At 37.7% G+C, this 22,956-nt stretch overlaps 1 protein-coding gene across 1 annotated transcript; it reads right to left on the bottom strand.

Annotated features, from left to right (window-relative positions):
• Positions 1-22,327, bottom strand: LOC134743610 (retinal dehydrogenase 2-like). The gene is made up of 11 exons (XM_063677173.1): positions 22,301-22,327; positions 19,478-19,582; positions 18,480-18,747; positions 8,601-8,717; positions 7,400-7,587; positions 6,149-6,251; positions 3,020-3,204; positions 1,613-1,777; positions 1,247-1,404; positions 854-928; positions 1-129 (listed from the first exon to the last, which is right to left on the bottom strand). The coding sequence occupies exons 1-11, from the start codon at positions 22,325-22,327 to the stop codon at positions 60-62; spliced, it is 1,461 nt and encodes a 486-aa protein (XP_063533243.1). The 3' UTR covers positions 1-59.
• Positions 22,328-22,956: the final 629 nt, after the last annotated feature.

Below are 22,956 nucleotides of genomic sequence, written 5' to 3'. Positions count from 1 at the left end.
ACAGAGCACAGATTGGGTTGTTGTTGCTCCTTAGTAGCTGACTCCGCTTCTCTGCGTTGTTAAAACTTCTTTGGTAAGCTGATGGCAACGGTTTTTACTTCCAAATAAGGGTCGACGCAATTTAATCCACTGAAATGAAATTGTAAAAAATTAAAATATAGGAAACAATTGAAGGCATGTTTACAAAAACAACATAACTAACATTTTTTGCGGATTTGAGTTTTGGTATCATAGCATTCGGCTAAGCAGGATCTACACGTAGAGCAAAAGATAGTGTCCAAAAATGACCCCAATTGTCCAAAATCAGTCCCCAAACATATACCTATATAATATAGTAAGATAAATCTGTACCCCTCTGATAGAACACAAAACATAATTTCTATAGAAACTTGTTTTATTTTCTTACAAAAAGAACATAACTATCGAAATTATACAAAAACAGCATAAGCGACGAACTTGTTTTTAAATTTTTTTCCAAAAATACTGGTCTTTGAAATGTGTATATCGTATATTTCGGAACTATTGGCAGTGGCCAAGTGGTAAGTGTACTAAAATCACCTATACAATGTTTATGTCCAATAACTAATATATAAGAAGACATTTAGTTTTTTTCGTTTCCTGTTAATTCATGTCTAGTGTAGTTATGTTGCTTTTATAAACATGCCTTCAATTGAAAATTTTGGCACTTCTACGGTTGAGATAAAAGAGCAAAACTAAGGCTTGACTTGCACATCGATTAGTGTTAAGTGCGAGTTCATATATTTGCTACTAAACGCAAGAAGCAAAAGTATGAACTCGCACTTAATACTAATCAATGTGTAAATCGGCCCATAGTGAAAGGAACTGCACTTACCCCTCACGACCTAAACCTGAGTCCTTGTAACCGCCAAACGGCGATTGAGGACTCATCATCAAGTAGTCATTCACCCTGAAAAGAGGGCCCTTTTAGAACCATTTACAGTTATATCAAAGGCAAAACCCGACGACACGAACGACAGGAAACATTTCGAATTTTCCTTGTGCTTTTTATAGGTATCTATGTTCTTTTAATTTAAAAGGTTTAGATAACAACATTCTTGCATATTTTTAATGGTTATGTTTAAAGCATGTAATTATTTCTACCACTAGTTAAAATAATTTTCTTTTGTTTTTTAATCTTAGTTTTAATGCAAATCTATTAACTTTTATCCGACATTAAGAAAACATACTCCTATGTTAACATGTTCTGAAATAAATAGGAACTCACCAGACAGTGCCAGCTTCAACGTGCTTCGCGTACTGCAGCGCGTTATTGATGTTGGTCGTGAAGATGCCTGCAGCGAGACCGTAACTGGTGTTGTTGGAGCGGTCGATCACCTCCTCCAGCGTGTCGAACTTCAGGATGCTCTGAACAGGGCCGAATATCTACATACAAACAAAGTGGTTAAGATTCTGTCCATAGATCGTAATATGGTTTCAGGGAACCGTTGGCGGATGACTTCGCAAAGTCAATCATGGGGAAGGTCCATAAGCTTTAGGGTAGAGTTATAGGGTAATCGCTTTCAATAATCTATATATCGTTATTGAGGTTATAGTACTTATAGTAGAAAAGGTTAAGAATTTCAACGCTTACCTCTTCTTTGGCAATTGTCATGTCATCTTTGACGTCGGCGAAGACGGTGGGCTCGACATAAAAGCCAGATGTGCCGATACGTTTCCCGCCAGTCATAAGTTTCGCGCCCTCTTTTTTGCCCTTTTCGATATAGCCGAGCACTTTGTTCAACATCTCACCGTCAACCTGGATATGAAAATATTGGGTAATTACTTAATTGACAACTAAGTAACTAAGTACTTTTCATTTCAGCGGATTATTATTTTTTATCTACAGCTAACCTACTGTATTGTTTTATTTCCAACGATATGAAAAACATCTGCCCACATATTTAATGACAATATGTGAAGCTCTCAACCAAAAACTACGACGATAAAATAAGGATTTAATTTAAAATACGACTTGTCTAGAGTTTCGTTGGCTCAGTTAAACGGTAAACGCTTTTTAGGGTTCCGTACCCAAAGGGTAGAAACGGGACCCTATTACTAAGACTCCACTGTCCGTCTGTCCGTCACCAGGCTGTTTCTCGTGAAATCTGATAGCTAGACAGGTGAAATTTTCACAGATGATGTACGAGTATTTATATATGTTGCCGCTATAACAACAAATACTAAAAACAGAACAAAATAAATATTTAAGTGGGGCTCCCATACATCAAATGTGATTTTTTTGCCGTTTTCTGCGTAGTGGTACGGAACTCTTCGTGCGCTATTTGGACTCGCACTTAGCCGGGTTTTTTACTAACTTAGGGGATTAATACAAACTTGCAACCTGTTTTAACTCCCACAGGAAATAAATTTCTAAAAAACGCTGAGATCACTATTCTTGTTTTCTACTATTGTGTTTTTGACGACATTTCAAGTAGGTACACTCTTTACAAAAACTTTTTCCCGATGCAAACTTACTTCATGCCAAGTTAATTTTACTTTCAAAACCCTGATCCTACATAATCTTTCTGGTTTAGCCCAATGCTCGACTGGTAGAGAATGCATTACAGCATTATGTCCGCCACTTGACTATCATGTATTGTGGAATAAAGATTATAAATAATTAAATAAATAAACTTTCAACCCATTTTTTCACCAACTTAGGGAATGAATTTTCAAAAATGGTGAAATCAGTTTTCCTATATTTACTTTTACCAAGTTTCATGTTCCTGGCTTAAAAGAAAACTTGTACCACATATAAACTTTTTAACCCCCTTAAGGGTTGAACTATCAGGAATGTTGAGATAACTCTTTTTGTAATTTTTTATTATGCCTTTATACAAAGATTCAATTACAGCGTCAAACTACAGTGAAAATGTGAGTTACTTATAGAGTTATATAGAGTATAAAATATGTTATTAGATACCTACATACCTACTACATAAGGCATGTTAAAATAAATATAAATTTTGTAAGTCGTATAAAAGAATATAATAAATACCTGTGGCCCTTGATCAACGGTAGTATCGGCCGGGTTTCCAACCTTCCGGTTTTTGGCAAACTCCACTGCCTTTTCAACAAACATGTCATAGATACCAGATTGGACATACAGGCGTGACGCGGCCACGCAAGCCTGGCCTTGATTGGCAAACACACCGTACGCTGCCGTTGGAACCGCTACATTCACTAAAATGTTTTTAAACAAATTGTGTCGCTTAACATCAAATTCGGGTAAATCCTTTCGACCCTCTCAGCAAATATCTACCCTATTACCTTTTCTTAATACCAAAATCGCATAATCTTACAGATGGATTTACCCGAGTTTGAAGTTAAAGCGATTCAATTTTAAACATGGGTTATAATACAATCTAAAAAGTCAAATGTGAATCCGTTTTCAATGTCCTGTTGAGTTTAACATTATCTATAAAATATCAGTGACAATATAGTGTTATGGTACCACCAAGCGATTCTGATGATAGAAACCGATAGAAACTCAGTTTTTTTAATTTAAATGTATTGATCTCAATAATCCAGGACCTAGTAGAGTAGTAGACGGCTTTTTAAATTTTTGTCTGAAACTTATAATACTAGTGGCTCTGTGAGCTGTAGACCTCGCGAGCATAGCTTAAGATGGATGTGTCTAGGAAGGTTTAAATAAGAGGGTAGAATAGCTATAGACAATAGGTACATTTTTCATACAATTTCCATTTCGGGAGAAAACGGTTTCGACTAACTAAATCTTAACAAATCACTTTGATTTTGATGTTGATCGCTTCAGCATAATATTTTCTAGGTTTATAAATTTCGCTTTAAAAATTATTGTGGCTTTTTAGTAGGTACATTACCATTAGTTGAACCCTATGCAACTATTGATACTGGATAGGAATGGAATCGATTGGCATAAAAAATAGCATGTGAAAATAAAAGTTTTCATTTCATACAAATTGTATGGGAAAAGTTTTCCTCGATTTGTGGCTTTCCTAGGCGAAGTTTTTTATGGTCCCATACAAGCTTTTGATCGTGGATAGGAATGGGATCGATAGGCATCAAAAAAACATGGGAAAAGGCTATAAGGGACACAGCCGCAATGGTTGACGTGAAACGTGGCGTGGAAAAGTTATTGCGAAGACCGCATAGGGCCGCTTAGGGACCTCATAGCGTAAAGCAGGCGCCCTGTATGTAAGACTTGAATGTTGAGCTTTGCCCTACCCTACAGTGAAAAGCTTGTAGGTAAGAGAAAAAGGGCGCCGCGGACATTGGTCAAAAATGATCTTTTTCTTGCATCCTGTAAGTACCTATGTTTTTTCCAAAATCGGTAAACCCCAATCTTCATTAATTTGAAATTGAGGGAAGGTTTTCTAAGACCATTTTCACGTAGCAGCACGGGATCTGGTAGTTGCCCTCACTGACCCAAACCACCCTGTATACCTGGCTGATTTTTGAATTTCTAAAAGTATTGAAATGCTTAGTAGTGGAGATATATTGAAGGGAGCCACACGAAATCAAGCTATAAACTCTAAAAACCGACCAAGTGCGGGTCGGACTCGCCCACGGAGGTTTCCGTACGTTTTAGTATTTGTTGTTATAGCGGCAACAGAAATACATCATTTATGAAAATTTCAACTGTCTAATAGCTATCACGGTTCATTAGACACAGCCTGGTGACATGCAGACGGAGAGACGGACAGAGGAGTCTTAGTAAGTAATAGGGTCCTGTTTTTACCCTTTGGATAAGGAACCATACAAATCGGCCCGTTTCGACCTCACGATGTCACCACATATCGAGCAAATTAGGCACTACTTAGCTAGGTCACCTGTGTTAAAGTGACATCTTTGTTAGTTATTATTAAACTTAACCATCTTCACCATCCATTCGTACTTCACCATCTTGTTTAACATGGATGATCACTCAAATGGACAGGCGTTGGGCAAAATTTTCTCAATTTTTATTGAATTTTTCAATAATATTATTGAATAATTGGTTCCATAAACCCGCTCAGACAAACGAATCTATACTACCTAAACCTCAAAGTTTGTAGTGCAAAAAATCTACGTACTTTAAGAGAAATACTGTAAATAAAATTATATGAAATTCGGAATAAGGAGAACCACTTAAATCTAAATAAATGTATGGCTCCGCGTTTAAGAACACTATAAAATTAAAAAAAAAAAAAAACATATGTTTTAGGTCTAGTTAAATAAAAGCTTGTAAAAATTAAACGAATACGCTTAGCCCGCGCTTGATCAATCAATAATATTATTTTAATTTTTTGAAAATAGAAAAATATAAAATAAATAAATAAACAATACGAAATTTAAGTAAAAAAAAAAATATACAAAAAGTTATGCAACATCATACAATTACCGAGGATAGAACCAGGGACCACCCGTTGCAAACGAAAAAAGCGACTGTTTGCAAAACACGCCACGCTAGTTCTTATACAAGCTGACGAAATATGGCTACTCTTTCTCGAGTAAAAACTAAACATCTAAATACCGCCAAAACCAGCAATAAAAAATTTCTGCATTTTTTGCCGTTTAATCTGTAAACATATCTCTAAAAGAATATACTGTTATGATATCGATACGACTATTTGTTTGGGCGCGAGCTAACACGACTCCGCCATTTTGAAAAAATTCCAAAAACCGGGTCGACAAAAAAATTCTATTTAATCATAGAATTTGGTCCCAAAATTTCACGAGAATCGGTTGAGAATTGCGACCTGTAGAGGAGAACATCCGGACATACAAAAGCAAAATGCGCGAGTCAAACCGTAGACCTTCGCTACGCTTCGGTCAAAAAGCAAAATGCGCGAGTCAAACCGTAGACCTTCGCTACGCTTCGGTCAACTACGTACGTACGTACTCAATACGTTCAATAACCAAAGATGCGCAATGAACATCGCAAGTAAATAGAATTGTTAATAAATTGAATGGTGAAAAATCACCTTCACTTCGTGGGCGCCAACGAGAAAATGCAGTGACACACAGGCCAATTCGAGTTTTGAAACTAGAATTGGCCTGTTATTCACTGTTCGAAGTGAAAACCTTCGCTGATCTTATACAGATCAGACTGCTTATGTTCTGCCAAATAACTTAAAAATAAAAGTAAAAATCAAAAGAAACTCACGGTCAGCATCATTCATGATTATGAGCGGGCTCTTGCCTCCAAGTTCAAGGGTAACCCGCTTCAAGTTTACTTTACCAGCAGCTTGCTGAATTAGCTTTCCAACCTGAAATTTTAAAGGCCGTAACTGGATAAGGGAACAACATCTGCCCTTGAGCTATTTGGACTTGATTTTTAGGGTTCCGTACCAAAAAGGTAAGGTGTCTGTCTGTCTGTCACATTGCTAAATATCTCGAGAACTACTGAAGCTATCGATTTGAAATTTGGAATAGTTATGAACAACACTAACCCAAACACATTGGAAGTGTTTTTATTTTTATTTTATTTTTATTAATTATGAAAAATGACCAATATAAAGTAGGGGCAAATTTTCAAAGTCTATTTACTAGGTCGAGTGGGATATCATTTGAAAGAGCTCGAATTGGACATAACAAAACAATTTTTTATTTGTTTTTCATAGAAATAAAATTATGAAGGAAAGTTTACAAAAATGCCATTGTCACCCCTCCCCCCCCGCCCCTTATGGAAAAATATAATCACACCTCTATCTTGAAAACTTTTTTTAATCATCATAAAACATTTTCTAATTTAATTTGCAATTTAAGCCCATTTGCGGGTGTGTAGTGTCATAAAAGTTGAGCTGCGTGTCGAGAATGACACCCAAGTTACATATAGACTCGACACGAGTTATGGGATCAGAGGGCCTACCGCGTATCACGTTCGACGTGTTGCCTGTCTGTTGCACTTGTAAATTCGTACGTAAGTGTAATAGGCAGGCAACACTTCGAACGTGGTTCGTGGTAGGCCCTCTGGACCTAGCAGGTATTGAGCGAATATGGGACTATAGGCACGGCTAAAAGTCATCACGGAGCACTTTGATGAAGGCGGTCAATATCCTCCTGCAAAGACGCACAGTCGGACAATTGCTGCACTCCATAAATAATGAGCTTTAGGTCGTCAGCATACCTAAGTATAGCAGCTAAGTCGGTTATGATTTAGCCAAATAGAAACGCACCTAAAATCGAACCCTGACTAATTCCGGAACGTGTGTGGTAGGGTTTCGATACGAAGCATCCATGCTACACGTATACTGTTGTCAATCCCGCAGATAACTGGCTAACAACCGGAGCAGCTTCGGCGAGAAGTCAACGCTACATAGCTTGCTCAACATTATGTTATCTTAATTATCCTTGTTTTGAAGCACTGAGCGTCACGGCACCTGACAAAAAATGAGTAAATTCGTTATCTACGTACCTCAACAGAGCCTGTGAAAGAAATTTTCGCAACGTCCGGGTGATGCGTGAGCGCAGTACCCGCTCCGGGCCCGTATCCGTTAACCACGTTCACCACGCCTGCGGGCACGCCAGCCTCCTTCAGCAGCGCCGCCAGAGCGAGCGCTGTCAACGGGGTCTGCTCTGCAGGCTTTATTACCACCGTACATCCTGAAAAAATCAAATCGGATTTGATGGGTGAACGTTCAAAATTAGACTAAAAGCGATCAAGGCTCTCTTATCGCATAACATCGGCTCGACAGTCCAACATAGCATTTGGCTCGTAATGTACCTATTACTAGTGGCTCTGTGAGCTGGAGATAGGGATTGCAATCCGGTCCGGTGGATTCGTCAATACGGTATAAAATCACCGGATCCGGAACGGATCCGAAAAAACAAATAAGCTCTTTAGATGAGATAAAGGCGACGGAAAGAAGGTGTGAGTCGAACAGAGCAAAGAAGGTATGTTTACTTTTATTTTAGTAAGTATTAATTTTAATTTATTTGTAGTTTTAGTTTATTTAAGTAAGTTTATTTATATGTTATTTAAGTTAAGAACGAATGAAAATGTTATAATAGATTTAGTAAGAAAATAATATATTTATTATGATGTTATCCTAATATCAATGTGAACTCACAATGGTCCTAATAAGCGCCATTGGCGCTGAAGTCCTTTGTGCCAATTTCCGCAATTTAAATAAATTCTAAAAAATTGGATGAATAAAAAAATTCTTGACAAACAGACAGATGGACGGACGGACGGACGGATGGACAGATAGACAGATGGACTGATGGACGGACTGACGGACGGACGGATAGACGGACAGACGGACGGACAACAAAGTAATCCATAAATAAGGGTTCCGTTTTCCCTGTTGAGGTACGGAACCCTAAAAAGGAAAAAAATATTAACATTTAAATAGGTACAGTTACGTAAACATAGAACAAACGAAAAACCGGCCAAGTGCGAGTCGGACTCGCGCACCGAGGGATACTTTTTAGTATCTGTTGTTATAGCGGCAACAGAAATACATCATCTGTGAAAATTTCTACTGTCTAGCTATGACGGTTCATGAAATATAGCCTGGTGACAGACAGACGGACAGCGGAGTCTTAGTAATAGGGTCCCGTTTTTACCCTTTGGGTACGGAACCCTAAAAACAGTGTTATTGAGTTTCACATACCTGCAGCTAAAGCGGTTACGACTTTATTGATGAACATCAGAATGGGGACATTCCATGGCAGAATCAATCCACATACACCGATAGGCTGTTTCAAAGTGAACGTGAAATTGTCACCATCTGAAATAAACTATATAGGTAGTTATATATAAATATATGATGACATTTCATATAAATCGATACAGCAGTTTGAAGATTAACTTATGTAAGGAATTTTTCAATCTGAAATAAACAGCATAATTAAATATAGGTAAGTATGACAACTATATAAAAGCGCCGATGGCATTAAGCTATGTTTCATAGAAATCGGTGGGTACGAGCTGATACTCTTCGGTATCAGCTCGTTTCCATAATGATGTAAGGCATTTTAATTTTTAGAGTTCCGAACCTTATAAGGAAAAAACGGAACCCTTTATAAGATCACTCGTACTCGTACAGTGCTCTACCATATTCTGATATATACCATATATTAGCCATTAGGGGGGATTTATTTCTAAGCTTAATAGCATCGTTCGCAGACGTTTCTGCTTGATACAAAATTAAAATGTCAACTATCTAGCTATCACGGTTCATGAGATACAGCCGTGACAGACGGACGGACAGACAGACGGACAGACAGACGGACATGCAGACGGACAGACAGACGGATATATAGATGGACAGACGGACAGTGGATTCTTAGTAATAGGGTCCCGTTTTCCCTTAGGGTATGGAACCCTAAAAAAGAACATTTAATTTTGTAATTAATGAAAGAGATTACAACTCACAAAAGTGTACGAGAGTTGGTCAAAAAGTTGTTAGCTACTCACAATGATTTTAATAACAAAACTTCCGTAAGGCACTGACATATTAAGACGATAGTCGCTGATGTGTCCTTGAGCGTCTCAGCGTCTCTGTACCCGCACCCCGCTCACTGCGATCGTACGTGAATTTACCATAACGAGGTTCAAAGAATAAGCTACAGTCCAGAGGCGCGCGGTTGGCGCTATACTCGTATTTGTGTATCTTTTGCAGATATTTTGTCGTTTGAGTATGAGTAGATCATGCGTTTAGTGGAGGTCGTAAATTATAATAAAAATATATTCCCTTACGCATTCTTCGCAAGCCTCAATTAGTTAATTTGTGTTTTATCTGTTTCTTACAAATAAATACCTAAGTCAATTCGACTGATTAAAATTTATAGCTAGAGCTTGGTATGTACTAAATTGAGGCGTACAGTGTGTTTATTTTATAGTCATTTTTTATCCGTAATAAATAAATATAAATGCCATTTAATAGTTAACTTATAAAATTAAGTACCTAGTCTACCTACATATAAAATTTTGGGAATTGTTACCTACCTATTAGTGTTAAACTAGTATTATTATTCGAAGTTCGAAGTTTTCTCAAACATTACGTGGGAATATTATTATTATATTACAAGCGCACCACAACTAAATCAGCGCTCTGCAGTTTTTTTATTTTTTGGCCACAATAATTCCGATATAGTGGTTAACGGCTATGTATGATGAACCCCCGTGGACGACAGCTGCCGCTCCGTTGGTGGGTTGAGGAATGGCAGCCAGCGAAACACGCAAAAAAAATATTGTCATCGCCTCCCGATTGATACTTTGTCAGATGATAGTTTAGATGCTAATGTGAATAAAAAAAATGGTCAGCCCGTTGTATCTCGGTGGATCGTCAGCTGGTCACATGAACATGTAAAAAATATATTTTCAGTCATCGCATCCCATTTCATTATACTTTGTCAGATGGTAGTTTAGAAGTTAGATGAAATTGTTAATAAATCAAATCGTCGCTCGGTTGTATCGCGGTGAAAAAACCGTCAGCTGTTAAAACATTATTGTTAATTTAAAAATAATATTAATTGATTTATTTAATTTAACTAGCCGTTAAGTAGAAATAACCAAAGTTAGCCGCAAAATGGCCCGTTTTATTATTTTTATTTAGGTATCCTTGCCTCCCGCTTGAACCACATATGAGATAACACCCTTGTAACTTAGCCCTAATTAAGGGAATTTATCAACTTGCAGCGCCATCTATCGCGTCACTCAAGTACTAATGTCGCCCGGTTGCTAGCGCGCGGCTGCTTTCTCGTCAGTACGCTTTTGTAACTCAGCCGAGCAACACGTTTACAAAGCAAGTTTAAAGAAGATCGAGAAATTTCAAATCGTGAAAATGTTTTGAATACCTTCGACTTAGTGACATTCCGCTCGGTGCCCATGGCCCAACGACGAGACGCAGTGACCTTCCTATAGGCACCGTCATAAAAAATACACGGGTAAGTACTTATGCCTCATGGCGTCGTCCTGTGGGACGTGGAAGAATTTTGAATACCTCCGACTTCGTGAAATTCCGCTCGGTGCCCATGGCCCAGCGACGAGACGCAGTGACCTTACTACAGGCACCGTCACATAAAGTACACGGGCACATGCCTCATGGTTTCGTCCTCTGGGACGACAAGCGTCGTCCCGTGAGACGACATGGCGTCGTCCCGTGAGACGACATGACGTCGCCCCGTGAGACGACATGGCGTCGTCCCGTGAGACGACATGACGTCGCCCCGTGAGACGACAAGCGTCGTCCCGTAAGACGACATGGCATCCCTGACATTCATCATTCCGATGACATTCCGCTCGGTGCCCGTGGCCCAGCGACGAGACGCAGTGACCTTACTACAGGCACCGTCATAAAAAGTACACTGGTACTTATGCCTCTGGGACGACAAGCGTCGTCCCGTGAGACGACACGGCGTCGTCCCGTGAGACGACACGGCGTCGTCCCGTGAGACGACACGGCGTCGTCCCGTGAGAACACGGCGTCGTCCCGTGAGACGACACGGCGTCGTCCCGTGAGACGACACGGCGTCGTCCCGTGAGACGACACGGCGTCGTCCCGTGAGACGACACGGCGTCGACCCGTGAGACGACAAAGCGTCGTCCCGTGAGACGACATGGCGTCGTCCCGTGAGACGACAAAGCGTCGTCCCGTGAGACGACTTGGCATCCCTGTGGAACGCCAAGCGTCGTCCGGTAAAACGACAAGGCGTCGTCCTGATGAGTTACGTCATCCTGTGGAAAGATATCGCGTCATCCCGTGGTATCGTCCCGTGAGAATATATTGCGTCGCCCCGTAGAACTACATTGCGTTGTTCGATAAGACGACATTTTGTCGTATCGTGAGACCCTAATGTGTCGTCCTATGAGACGGCATCGTATCGTCCTCTGAAATGACAATGAAATGACGTTGTCTTGTTAGACAAACAACCGTTGTCTCATGGTATACCATTAAAACGGTGGCGGACGTCTTATTGGTCGCATTATTGTCCGATGTCTGCTTGGTCGGACTCATTTTTTTTTTTTTTAAAGATCTGCACCTGATCTGAGGTCCTGATATTACCCATGTGCGACCCGGTTAGTCTACGTCATCGATCGAATTTTGTGTCACCTTTTAGGACGATGAGCAGCTGAACTTCTATTGGCGGGTGTGGCGCGACATTGATAACGAAACGCAGTTACAGTAAATCTTGGTTGTGTACAAATGTTGGTCTTGGTCGATAATAAACAAGGAATTGTTTGCCGTGATCGAACCTAAAAAACTAACCTACCTATACACATTCTGAGGATCGTAACTGTATAACCAACTGCAAAATGGCAGTTAAGAAACTGTGCAGAGGGAAAAGCACAGAGTGAAAAACCTTGCGTTATACTTTGCCCAACTAGATCCTTTACCAAAACGAGAGAGGGGGAGGCAAGGAAAATCGACATCAGTTTTAAAGAAGAAAAGAAGATTAAAACTCCCTCCACTGAATAGGAATATCAATACACGTAAAACACAATTTCGTTTACGACTGTCATATTATGAAATATATGAGTGAAAAATCATCGCACTTAATCCCTCTTTTGAATGACTAGTCAGGTTTTGATAGTCTTTTTGGGGATACTAAAGCATCTCCTGTATCCTCTTCTAATGTTGACTATAGTCTATAGCTACAAAATAGCGGCCTGTCACAAAGAGAAACCTTTGCGCTAGTCCAGAAATTATCTATATTTCAAAACGTCTACTAAGTAGCTGTCGCACAGAGACCACAGAACTAAGAGTAACACGTAGAAAACATACCTTCTATCACATTCCGTTCAAAAGGCCGAACTAACAAAAGCATTTATAATGCTCTATTCACATCAATCAAGTAGAAACTTGTAAACTCAGCTTCAAATGCTGTAAGTAACGAGCTCCACTTTGGAAGATTATCTTAGCAGCGGGTTTTAAATCATAATACGTTGACCGCAAACGTTCTAGTTCCATTTCAAAGAGTTCCATTACTATTAATATAACTATCGGAAACGGAATGGTATTTGTAGGAGGTGCTTTCACAGAATGACTAAAAGGACTACAATACTAATTTAATATGGCCTTCCGCATTGTCACCCATGATTGATCAATAGGAGTGGAAACATCGGTTTCGTTAGTGGTAGATGTTATAGGTCTGACGAAGCTTCCCTTTGTGTAAATAAAGAAAGAATAAGGGAAGCCGACTAAGGGAATAAACCGTCGAACCAACAGCCATGGTCCATGGCTTTGTATCTAAATGAACTTGGAAGTCTTTAACTCAAACGACTACACATGATAAAACAATAAAACTCGTTAATTGCTCCGAGGGTTTGTTTGATTTTCCAATAAGACAAATAAATGAAATCACTTCAAAATCTTTGAAACCATGTGGACTGCGGGGCAAGCCATTATATGTACATACAAAGGTACAACGTACGCAAACGTACATACAAGAGTAATATTTAGAAAATATTTGCAGGCAGTCACCGATAGCAGATACCTGATTCGAAAAGAGCACGGATCGGAAATACAAACCCTTCTTTCGATATCTAGTTGAGATGTTTCCCTTCCTACGAAGTAGTCACATGCTTTTACAAAAGAACTATAACATACGGCGTTTTAGGCCAAAGGCACCCAAGTTCAAGATAATATGTAATATTCTTAGAGGAATACCAGAAAGAGAACATCCTTAAAAATACGAGTCAACTAGGTCAAATCCCAAATAGATACCAGTGCACGGAATCAGAGGCTTGATAATAACGTTAGAACGCTCATCAAAGGATCGCGCAAGATCTAAGCTGAATATGATACTAGTAGTGTCTCAAGACTACAATATGCTCGCCGGTTAAATAGAGTGCAATGTACTCTAAAAAGCAACACTAGTTCTGTTATCATTGCCAGATCTAAGTACTACAAGCTTAACTGAAAGGTAGAAGTCCAGGGCTTACAGCAGTCCAAGGCTTACAGCATACTGTTGTAACAGGTCTCGTATGGCACGTACTCGTAATTGTAAACATCATCGTCGATGCAATCAAGTAATGTTGTAGGTTTGTAGTACCCTACAAAATCATCGTGTCTTGGTTATAGGGCAGACGCGCTGCTAATCGAATTACAGCATTACTTGTGAAGACAACTACAATTCATATATTTATATATTCATGATACATTCATTAAATATAGTAAATATGAGATTTCTAGATATATATCAGCTTTACGTCAACGAAGTGACAAATAATATGTCGCAGAAAGGCCTAGATCATCAAATAATTGTCTATTTGGGGGCATCATGATGACAGATTAGTACTAGGGTTCCTTCAAGATAATAAAAACAGTCTAAATTCAACTGATATACAAAGTTCAGTGGTTTTATTTGTGAGTATATGTCAAACTGATTACAGTAGCAGTAAATAAATATTTATAGCACTATACCCTGCCTGATGGCACAATTGCATGAAAGTCAATAAACAACATACAACGTCCTTGCATTGCTAAATTTGAAAAAAGAGATCTCTTATCAAAATTAATATTTGGTAATGAATGCATCTACACGTGTCAAGGGTCAATAGGAACTGTGCCACGGCACCACACGCGCGACGGCGCTAGCGCAGCATTTGAGATTAGATTACGTTATCAAGCTCGACCCGTGGACATAAACAAATAATACTGTAATGTAATGTAATTTGTCTGTCTCACGAAAGTTTCGCAATTGGTTTTAATAGGTTGCACTACAATTTAAAGTGGATATTTTCACTTCGTCTATTCTTATTCAAAGAGTCTTCCGTGGTCAGCCAAGAGGTGTTTACGCTCTTATTAGAAGATCGTATGTATAGTTACGAAAGCAATAAAAAACTCACGAAGTGTGCTAAGACTAACAATAAACTATTGTACAATCCACTACCAACGCGCGAACCATAAAATCTTCATTTTGGGAATCAATTCGCCACCAGAAAGAGTGAACGTTAAACAACCTAAAATGCCAAACCTAAAGATTATAGGTGAACTCATTTGAATGATTCAATGACTAAAATATCTTCTAAAATATTCTACTTGGTAGACGTATCTTCAGTAAACGCACAGTATCATGGAGAGATGCCATCCACAACAACTGGAGTTGTCAGCATCACTTTAAATTTACAATCATCAACACCATACGATTGTCACCTGCGTGTCGGTACTCAGTAATTCTGTTCATTCGCCATTCGTTACATTCGCTTGCATGACTGACAAGTATATAATATAAGCTCAGTTGAAGCGGTACCAGCCTAATGGCATGATTTCAGTTATCTGTGGATAGTAAATTTAGCAGCATAATTGACACTTAAAATAAATAGGAGCCTACCATTTCATATAAGAATTATTAACTATTCATAGCAACATTAATATGGTTGTTTTAAAGCAACCCTCACCTAAAACCAATCAATAAGGATGTATTATCGGCTCAGTTGAAACTACTACTAGCTTAAAGTTGTTACTAGATATTAAAGTGCTAAATCGTGAAATGATGTATTTTCTTCTTCATTTTCTGACGCTACTTTCAGGCAGAGCAGTACTCGATTCGAAATACAATTCAATTATTTCCGCAAATAAACACATTATGTAGGTATACATATAATTTTCAACACATTTACGGAATTTGTTGTCATTATGTAGTGGGCTATGTACAAATGAAGCCGGTATAGTAAATAACTATTAATGTCTAAAAATACAAACATTTGGTTATTCGTGCATATTAAAATACATATTACATTACATCTGACCTATACTTACCAATTTACATTTAATTGATAGAAAATACTTTAAATCAGAGAGGACCCAGGGTTTTTCCAATTAGTTACGAATTGAAACAGATTTTTGGATGGATCAGCAGTTCTATATTTCATTGTGTTAAGCAGTAGACAAGTAGTATTCTTTTTTTTTTGTAAAATAATAATTATCATTACATTATACAACATAACCTATTTATCATTTTCACCTAGTGAGGTGGGGTTTGATATAAAACTCACTTGATGGGGTTCACTTTGCAAGCATCACAGCTCGCGTAGCCTCAGATGTGATTCAGCATACTTACATAGACGCAATGAATAACTTTAGTTATGTTGCCAGTCGGTGCTAACGATTGTCGTATCTATCGATAATTACAAATGAGGAAATTCTAGTCATTAAGGTTTGACGCAAACAATCTTTTGGTATATCAATACGGAATATATTTAAAGCCCATATTCTTATTATGTGATTTTTGCATAAATATTATAACTATCAGTCACAGGTCACAGTACGCCCGGGCCAGCGCCGGCAGAGGTTTAAACACGTCTCATATGTGGTTCAAGCGGGAGGCAAGGATACCTAAATAGAACCGTTTTTCCCCCGAAGGGTAAAAAACGGATATTTAGGTTCCTGCCGAAGCTTGAACCACGCCTAAGGGCCTTGCCGGCTTATACATATGGTACTGACGAGAAAGCAGCCGCGCGCTAGCAACCGGGCGACATTAGTACTTGAGTGACGCGATAGATGGCGCTGCAAGTTGATAAATTCCCTTAATTAGGGCTGAGTTACAAGGGTGTTATCTCATATGTGGTTCAAGCTTCGGCAGGAACCTAAATATCCGTTTTTACCCTTCGGGGGAAAAACGGTTCTATTACGGTGAAACTATAAATTTCAAGAAAAAAATTAAATGTTATAATTGTTGAACAATAAAGATTCATTTTTTTTTTCATAATTTTTTTGTTTACCCATTTAGAAGAAATATGCTTTAGAATAGAAGAAAAGTTTATTTGTGCAAAAAAGGGTATAAATTGTTGTTACATAATATTGTTTCCAGTCATTGATTTACCATAATACATGGCGTACAAATATTCTCAAATTACTAACTAATATTAAACCTCCATTAAAATAAAATGTCACATTGAAAAATAATAAAAGTAAGTAAATAATAAAATCATAAATTGTAAATATAATTTAAGATTACAATTTGTCTAATATGAAAATAAACAATCATTATAGAGCATTATAAATGTATCAATAGTTAAACAATGTAAAATCTATAACCTATAATTTACATAATGTCAAAAATTCATCAATTGAATAATAACATTGTCTTCGGTTACCGCGATAGTTACTCATGAAATAAAACTATGGAAACGGATTATATCGCGTATATTGAATTTATAATACATCCCGACGTTTCGAACCCTTTACAGCGTTCGTGGTCAACGGGTGACTGAGGAAAAATTACAAAGTGCAAAAATACCCACATACTAAAATAATGAACAATCATAGACTACAAACTTTAAGGCTGGTTGTACATGCAAAATCGGTTCATAAGGCTAGTTATACACTACAATTACTTTCAAGTAAAGATATATATATATATATACGCGATAAAAACTACGCCGGCTCCAACCCTACACCACGGACCCGAGAAGATTTAATTCCCTCCTAATTGTAGGATGTTGGACATTCTGAGTATAATATGTTTTGAAAAGATGTGTCCCGCCGAGTTTGTTGCCGGTCCCATATTGGGATACCCTCCTACAATTTAGGGGGGAATTAAATCTTCTCGGGTCCGTGGTGTAGGGTTGGACCCGGCGTAGTTTTTATCGCGTATATATATATATATGTCTTTACTTGAAAGTCGCGAAACTGTCAGCAGTGACTACCGCCGACTGGCGGTCATTTTGTTTCTCTATGTTACTTACAGAGGCGGTGGCTACGTTGTCATGTGCGCTCGCGGACGACTTATTACCGGCAGGAGTATCGGCGACAAGCGCCGGCTGGCGCAGCTCGACCGAGTTATTAAGGTTCGTGGTTCCGTCGCCTACAATCAATTTTTTGTCGAACCGTTAAGCAGATATATACTCTAGAAAGTAAGAGTTTACGGCCAACAATAGCGACTAGCGCCTGAAGTATATTATAAAATGAGCGCTCGCGTTGGTCGCCCGACGCGACGCAGACTCAGCGCAACGCGAGCGCTCATTGAAAATGCTACTCGTTATGGAGCGAAACATGTCGAGCAATCATCGACTTTATAAACGTGGGTGACCCGCTTTAATATATTTAATACCCACAATGATGTAAATAATATTGCAATCGCATGAGTAAATCCAGAGCAGCCACACAACTTTCAGACCAACCTTGTACGGTTGCAAATCATAAAAAAATATTTGTTCGATCCTCCGAAATTAGTTTTATTTAGGCATACCACGCCGGTGACTCCGCATTACATTAAACTACTAGGAAACATCGAATATATATCAACTTCGTGTAAAACGCTTCCCAAGTGTACATATATAAGTATGTTCAGACAAAATTTAAGTTTCGAATTGTCTAAACATGTTCCTTTAAAAACTATTTAGCTATAATTTAAAAGTATTTTATCATCAGTTTAAGACAAAAATAAAAACAACCATAAGACTGTGCGCATTGAAATAATAACATATGTTTTAGCGTGCTTCAATAAACAAAAGAACTCTAAAAACTATTTTAAAAAATCGAGGAAGGAAACTCCCTTTTCTGGTTAAAAGTGAGTCCATTGTTGAAATAGTTAATACATACCTAGAGGAACAGTGTCGCCTTGAATCTTGTCAGCTAAACTAGCAAAATAACGCATGAACTGCACGCCTCTTTCCGTCGTGTAAAGAGCCATGTTCACGACCAAGCCATTATTATAGGACTCGAGCTCGGCGAGATACTTGGTGTCGCGTTGTACGAGGTCCGCGAACTTGTCGAGCAGTCGGCCGCGACCCGAGGCGTCTAACAATCGCCATTCGGAGTTACGGTGAAACGCTGCCTTTGCTGCACTCACTGCCAAATCTACATCAGCCTGTAAAAAATTTGACACTCGCTGACTGTTTTTCTTTGCACATCATTTATCCACTGTATAAAATCGATTCTAACCGGGCCTCTAAAAGGGAGAAGCGAACTTCCGAACCAACTTATTAATATACAGGTTGGCAAAAAATAAGTGCATTCCCGTTGCCAGGGAGGTTTTGGGATTATACTGATCAACTTTTACTATGGGACCAACCACGATATTGCAAAAAAAAAGTTTTCCCGCCTATAGAAAATGGACCCGCCAAAATGTATGAATCAGCCACATTTTTTTTCGCGATTTCTGGGTTAGTCCCATAGTAAAAGTTGCTCAGTATAATTCCAAAACCTCCCTGGCAACGGGAATGCACTTATTTTTTAGCCACCGTGTATAGTGGATGCTTACCGTAACCTCATACATTCACATGTGTACAGTCAGTATCAAAAGTAAGTAACATAATATCAGACTATGCGTCAAACGTAAATACCATTCTGTTATGGTTTAACAAAAAGAGATATATAGAACTAGTCTCTATTATATAGAACAATTTAAACTGTTGCAGATACTTTTGAACGCAAACTATCAAGATATATCTCTATTTGTACTGTACATAGTTAGATGATAGATTATTAAATGAAAATAATATTTTTTAACATTGTTACTATTGCAAGCCAGGTAGGTACATAAATATATGCAACTTAAAAATTACGTGCACGTAATAAAAAAATAACATTTTTTTTACCTTATCTGCTTCTGCAACCTGTGCGATGACGGAGCCATCATGAGGAGAATATGTGTCGAAGGTTTTGCCGCTTTTGGCATCTACCCACTCGTTGTTAATGAACAACTAAAATTAAGAAATAAATTATAATCAAAATTACTGTAGGTATTTATACAAAATACAAATTATAACAGTAGATTAAGCGCGCCCCAAAGCTATCCTAAATTGGAGAAATTAATGTACAAGTTTTAAGTTTAGAAGGGTTAAATAATTCGTTAGGACAATACTGACAGACCGCAAAATACCTAATATTGACTATTTTTATATGCGCAATGTTTACAAAAAATCAATTAGTAGAGACAAGATCCCGTTTAACAAAAAGTACTTTATCTTGTTCTTTTGTTTCGTTATTGTCTTAGTTCTATTTCTATTGATAATGAATATAACACGTTTTTTTTTATGTTGAAAAACCGTTCTTAATAAGTTGTCTGAGTGGAACGGAACGCCTGTCAAAGAAGAGGCGTATTTTCTTACTGCAAGAATGTTTTAAGTTTCTAAAGGCAACATTCGATATTGTTTTTATAAATATACGATACACAAATAACGCAAATGACGATATTTAGGTAATAATAGTACAATATTTTAATATTTACAATTGTTTCTGTCTTATAGAACATGCATTTGAAAAAAAAACTTGCATTGAAGTGGGTTTAATAATAATAACAACATCTATTCTAGTCAAATAAAAGCTAGAAAAACACCTCTTCATAATGTCAATGTCAATGATGTCACAGAATTAATAATATAAAAGTTTCGAATTCCATTCCTTACTTGTTGCTTTTCTTATTTTTTCGCAACTGTATTAAAAAACGTCGTTCGGTACATGTGCGGATATGTCATTCTTCACTCGTCCCGAGTCTCCGCACTAGCATCGTACTATTACTTATAGGTATATATAAATGTACTATTACATAATTTGATGTATACATAACTTTGGGAACAAATCAAATTATTTTATGAAATAGGTATTTTGATTTGTGTTTTTTTTAAGTAGTCACACTACTATTACCTATATATAAATTATAAACTGAAATAGATGTCATATATTAAAGAAAACGTGACGAAGCCCTCCAGTGGTGACGGCCGGATCCGGCCTTCACCACTGGAGGGCTTCATTATTTTTTTGTTTAATATAATGACATCTATTTCAGTTTATAATTTGATATATATTAACCAATTACCTACGTTTTGCCTTTTTTCGATGTTTTGCTTCTCGATTTAGGAGCGAAAATCAGACTTCATACACATTTTTAAATGCTCCTAAGTTTTATAGTAATTAAATTATTTAAAAAAAAATCAAACGTAGGGGTATAATGGATGACTCACGTTAGACCGGGCCGTGTCCGGGCCGGAGCTTCCGGCGCTTAGTTTTCTATGGAAAGCATCACGTGATCACCTGTCATGTCATAGAAAAGTAAGCGCCGGAAGCTCCGGCCCGGACACGGCGCGGTCTAACGTGAGTCATCCTTAACTGTGGTTGATATACAACAAATTGTGTCAGAATATTTTCAATAATGTTAATATCCAGAGAGGAAAATTATAACTACGTTTGTATGAAAAGGCGATTTCGCGTGGGCCCTCCACTTTCGTCTTATAACTGCCGCTTTAATCTGAAACGGGCGAAGTATAACAGATTAGAGACTCAAAATTTGTTTTAACTGCCTCACCTCAGACTCGATCCGACCGTAATTTACAATGATCATCGTTTTCCTTTTTGGTGCCAGTCAAACAATGGCCTTGATAACGCGGTAATCATATTCGTCATGATTAGGTATTCTATTTTAGAAAGGAAATCTAACGATAACGTTCCGATAATTTTTACCCGCTGAGTTTTAGGTACATTTTAAAATGAGTATGAAACGATTTCAAACAACTTAGCTGAATTAAGGTTTAAGGTGAAAGCTTAGGGTGATTTCGGCATTGGTCCCATAATAAAAGTTGCTCGGTATGACCTATAAAGCCACTACGCAGAGTTTGAACGGTGGTTAAAATTTCACCCTGTATATATGTGCATATCCAGTTGTACATCAGCAGAGATCTAAGAAAGTTTATGGTTTAATATGCATCCTGGTGACGACACTTGCGTTCGTGGCTGTATAGTCCTATGCGAGAGGTGTATGATCCCCCAGCCATTATTAGTGACAACCTGTTTTTGACTTTATTTTAGTACTTCAGTATCTAAATTATCCACAAAAAAATCATGAACGTAACTTACGTAACGTATTGTTTCACGGCAGGTTGAGTAATTCATTGGTTTCATATGGGAAATTGAATTAGTTTTACTGTGAATTTTATAGGAATTTTATAGGTGTTTAGATCAATTAAAAGCTTATTAAGTCTTCTTTTAATTGAATATTAAGAAAATTATATGTTATCGCTTTACATTTTAATTAAAAATAATGTTCTACTAAAACTCAGTAATTATTCGATTGGGTCAATTTTGTGATTTTTTTTTGTTATTATTTTTACTATAAAAGCACACAACTATAGCAATATTTTTTGAAAATAAATAACATGACACAGTGCCCTCGTATCTGCAACATGTCCCAGCAATTCAGGGCACCTTTTCTAAAATCGAAATCATGTGAATGGCTAGAAGGAAAGAAAAGTGCCACTTTGATCCCTCCTAGCAGGGAAGAAAAAGTCCTTTTCCAAACAGGTGATGTCAAAAGTATTTTTACTGACAATTTTTTTCTGACAGACAAAAGATAGACACCGCAGTGATTTTTTGTTTGTAAATTTTGGCGCATATTACTAAAAATAAATTGATTATGCTAAACCTACCTTGGTGTATTTAATTTCGGGAGCCATGGTTGGTTTTACAGTGCACTTGATAGCTCTGCTGTATGTAGCGGTACTAACAAAAATTCCCAAAACAACCAAATTATATCAGCGGCATCCAACATGTCATGTTGATAACTATCAATATAACGCGCAGATATAAAAACAGGCCAAGTGTGAGTCGGACTCGCGTTCCAAGGGTTCCCGTACATTACACAATTTTAACAATGTATTTTTTTATGTGAAACGTGAGTGAAATGTCCTTAAAAACCCATAGGGGTCGGATCAAAACTAAGTAATTAAATCCGACTCGCGCTTGACTGCGCATTTCTGATAGGTTTTCCTGTCATCTATAAGTAAAGAACTATTTTGTGTATTTTTTTCCAGATTTTAGGCTAAATAGTTTCGAAGATAACCCCTTATTGGGGTGGAAATGTTTTGACTATTTTCTTAAATAACTTCTAAACTATTTATTTTACATTTACAAAAAAAAAAATTGAGATTCTCACAATGAGCTCTTTCATTTGATATGTAACACGATGTAGTTTGAAAAACGTTATTTTTTAATTTTCTAATTTACCCCCCAAAAGTGGCCCGCTCATTTAAAATTAGTTTGTTTACGTTACATATCCGTCTTTGGGTCACAAACTTACATGTAT

The sequence above is a fragment of the Cydia strobilella genome, chromosome 8 (assembly GCF_947568885.1).
Source record: "Cydia strobilella chromosome 8, ilCydStro3.1, whole genome shotgun sequence".
Lineage (NCBI taxonomy): Eukaryota > Metazoa > Arthropoda > Insecta > Lepidoptera > Tortricidae > Cydia > Cydia strobilella.
This window is presented reverse-complemented; position numbering and strand designations above follow the sequence as displayed.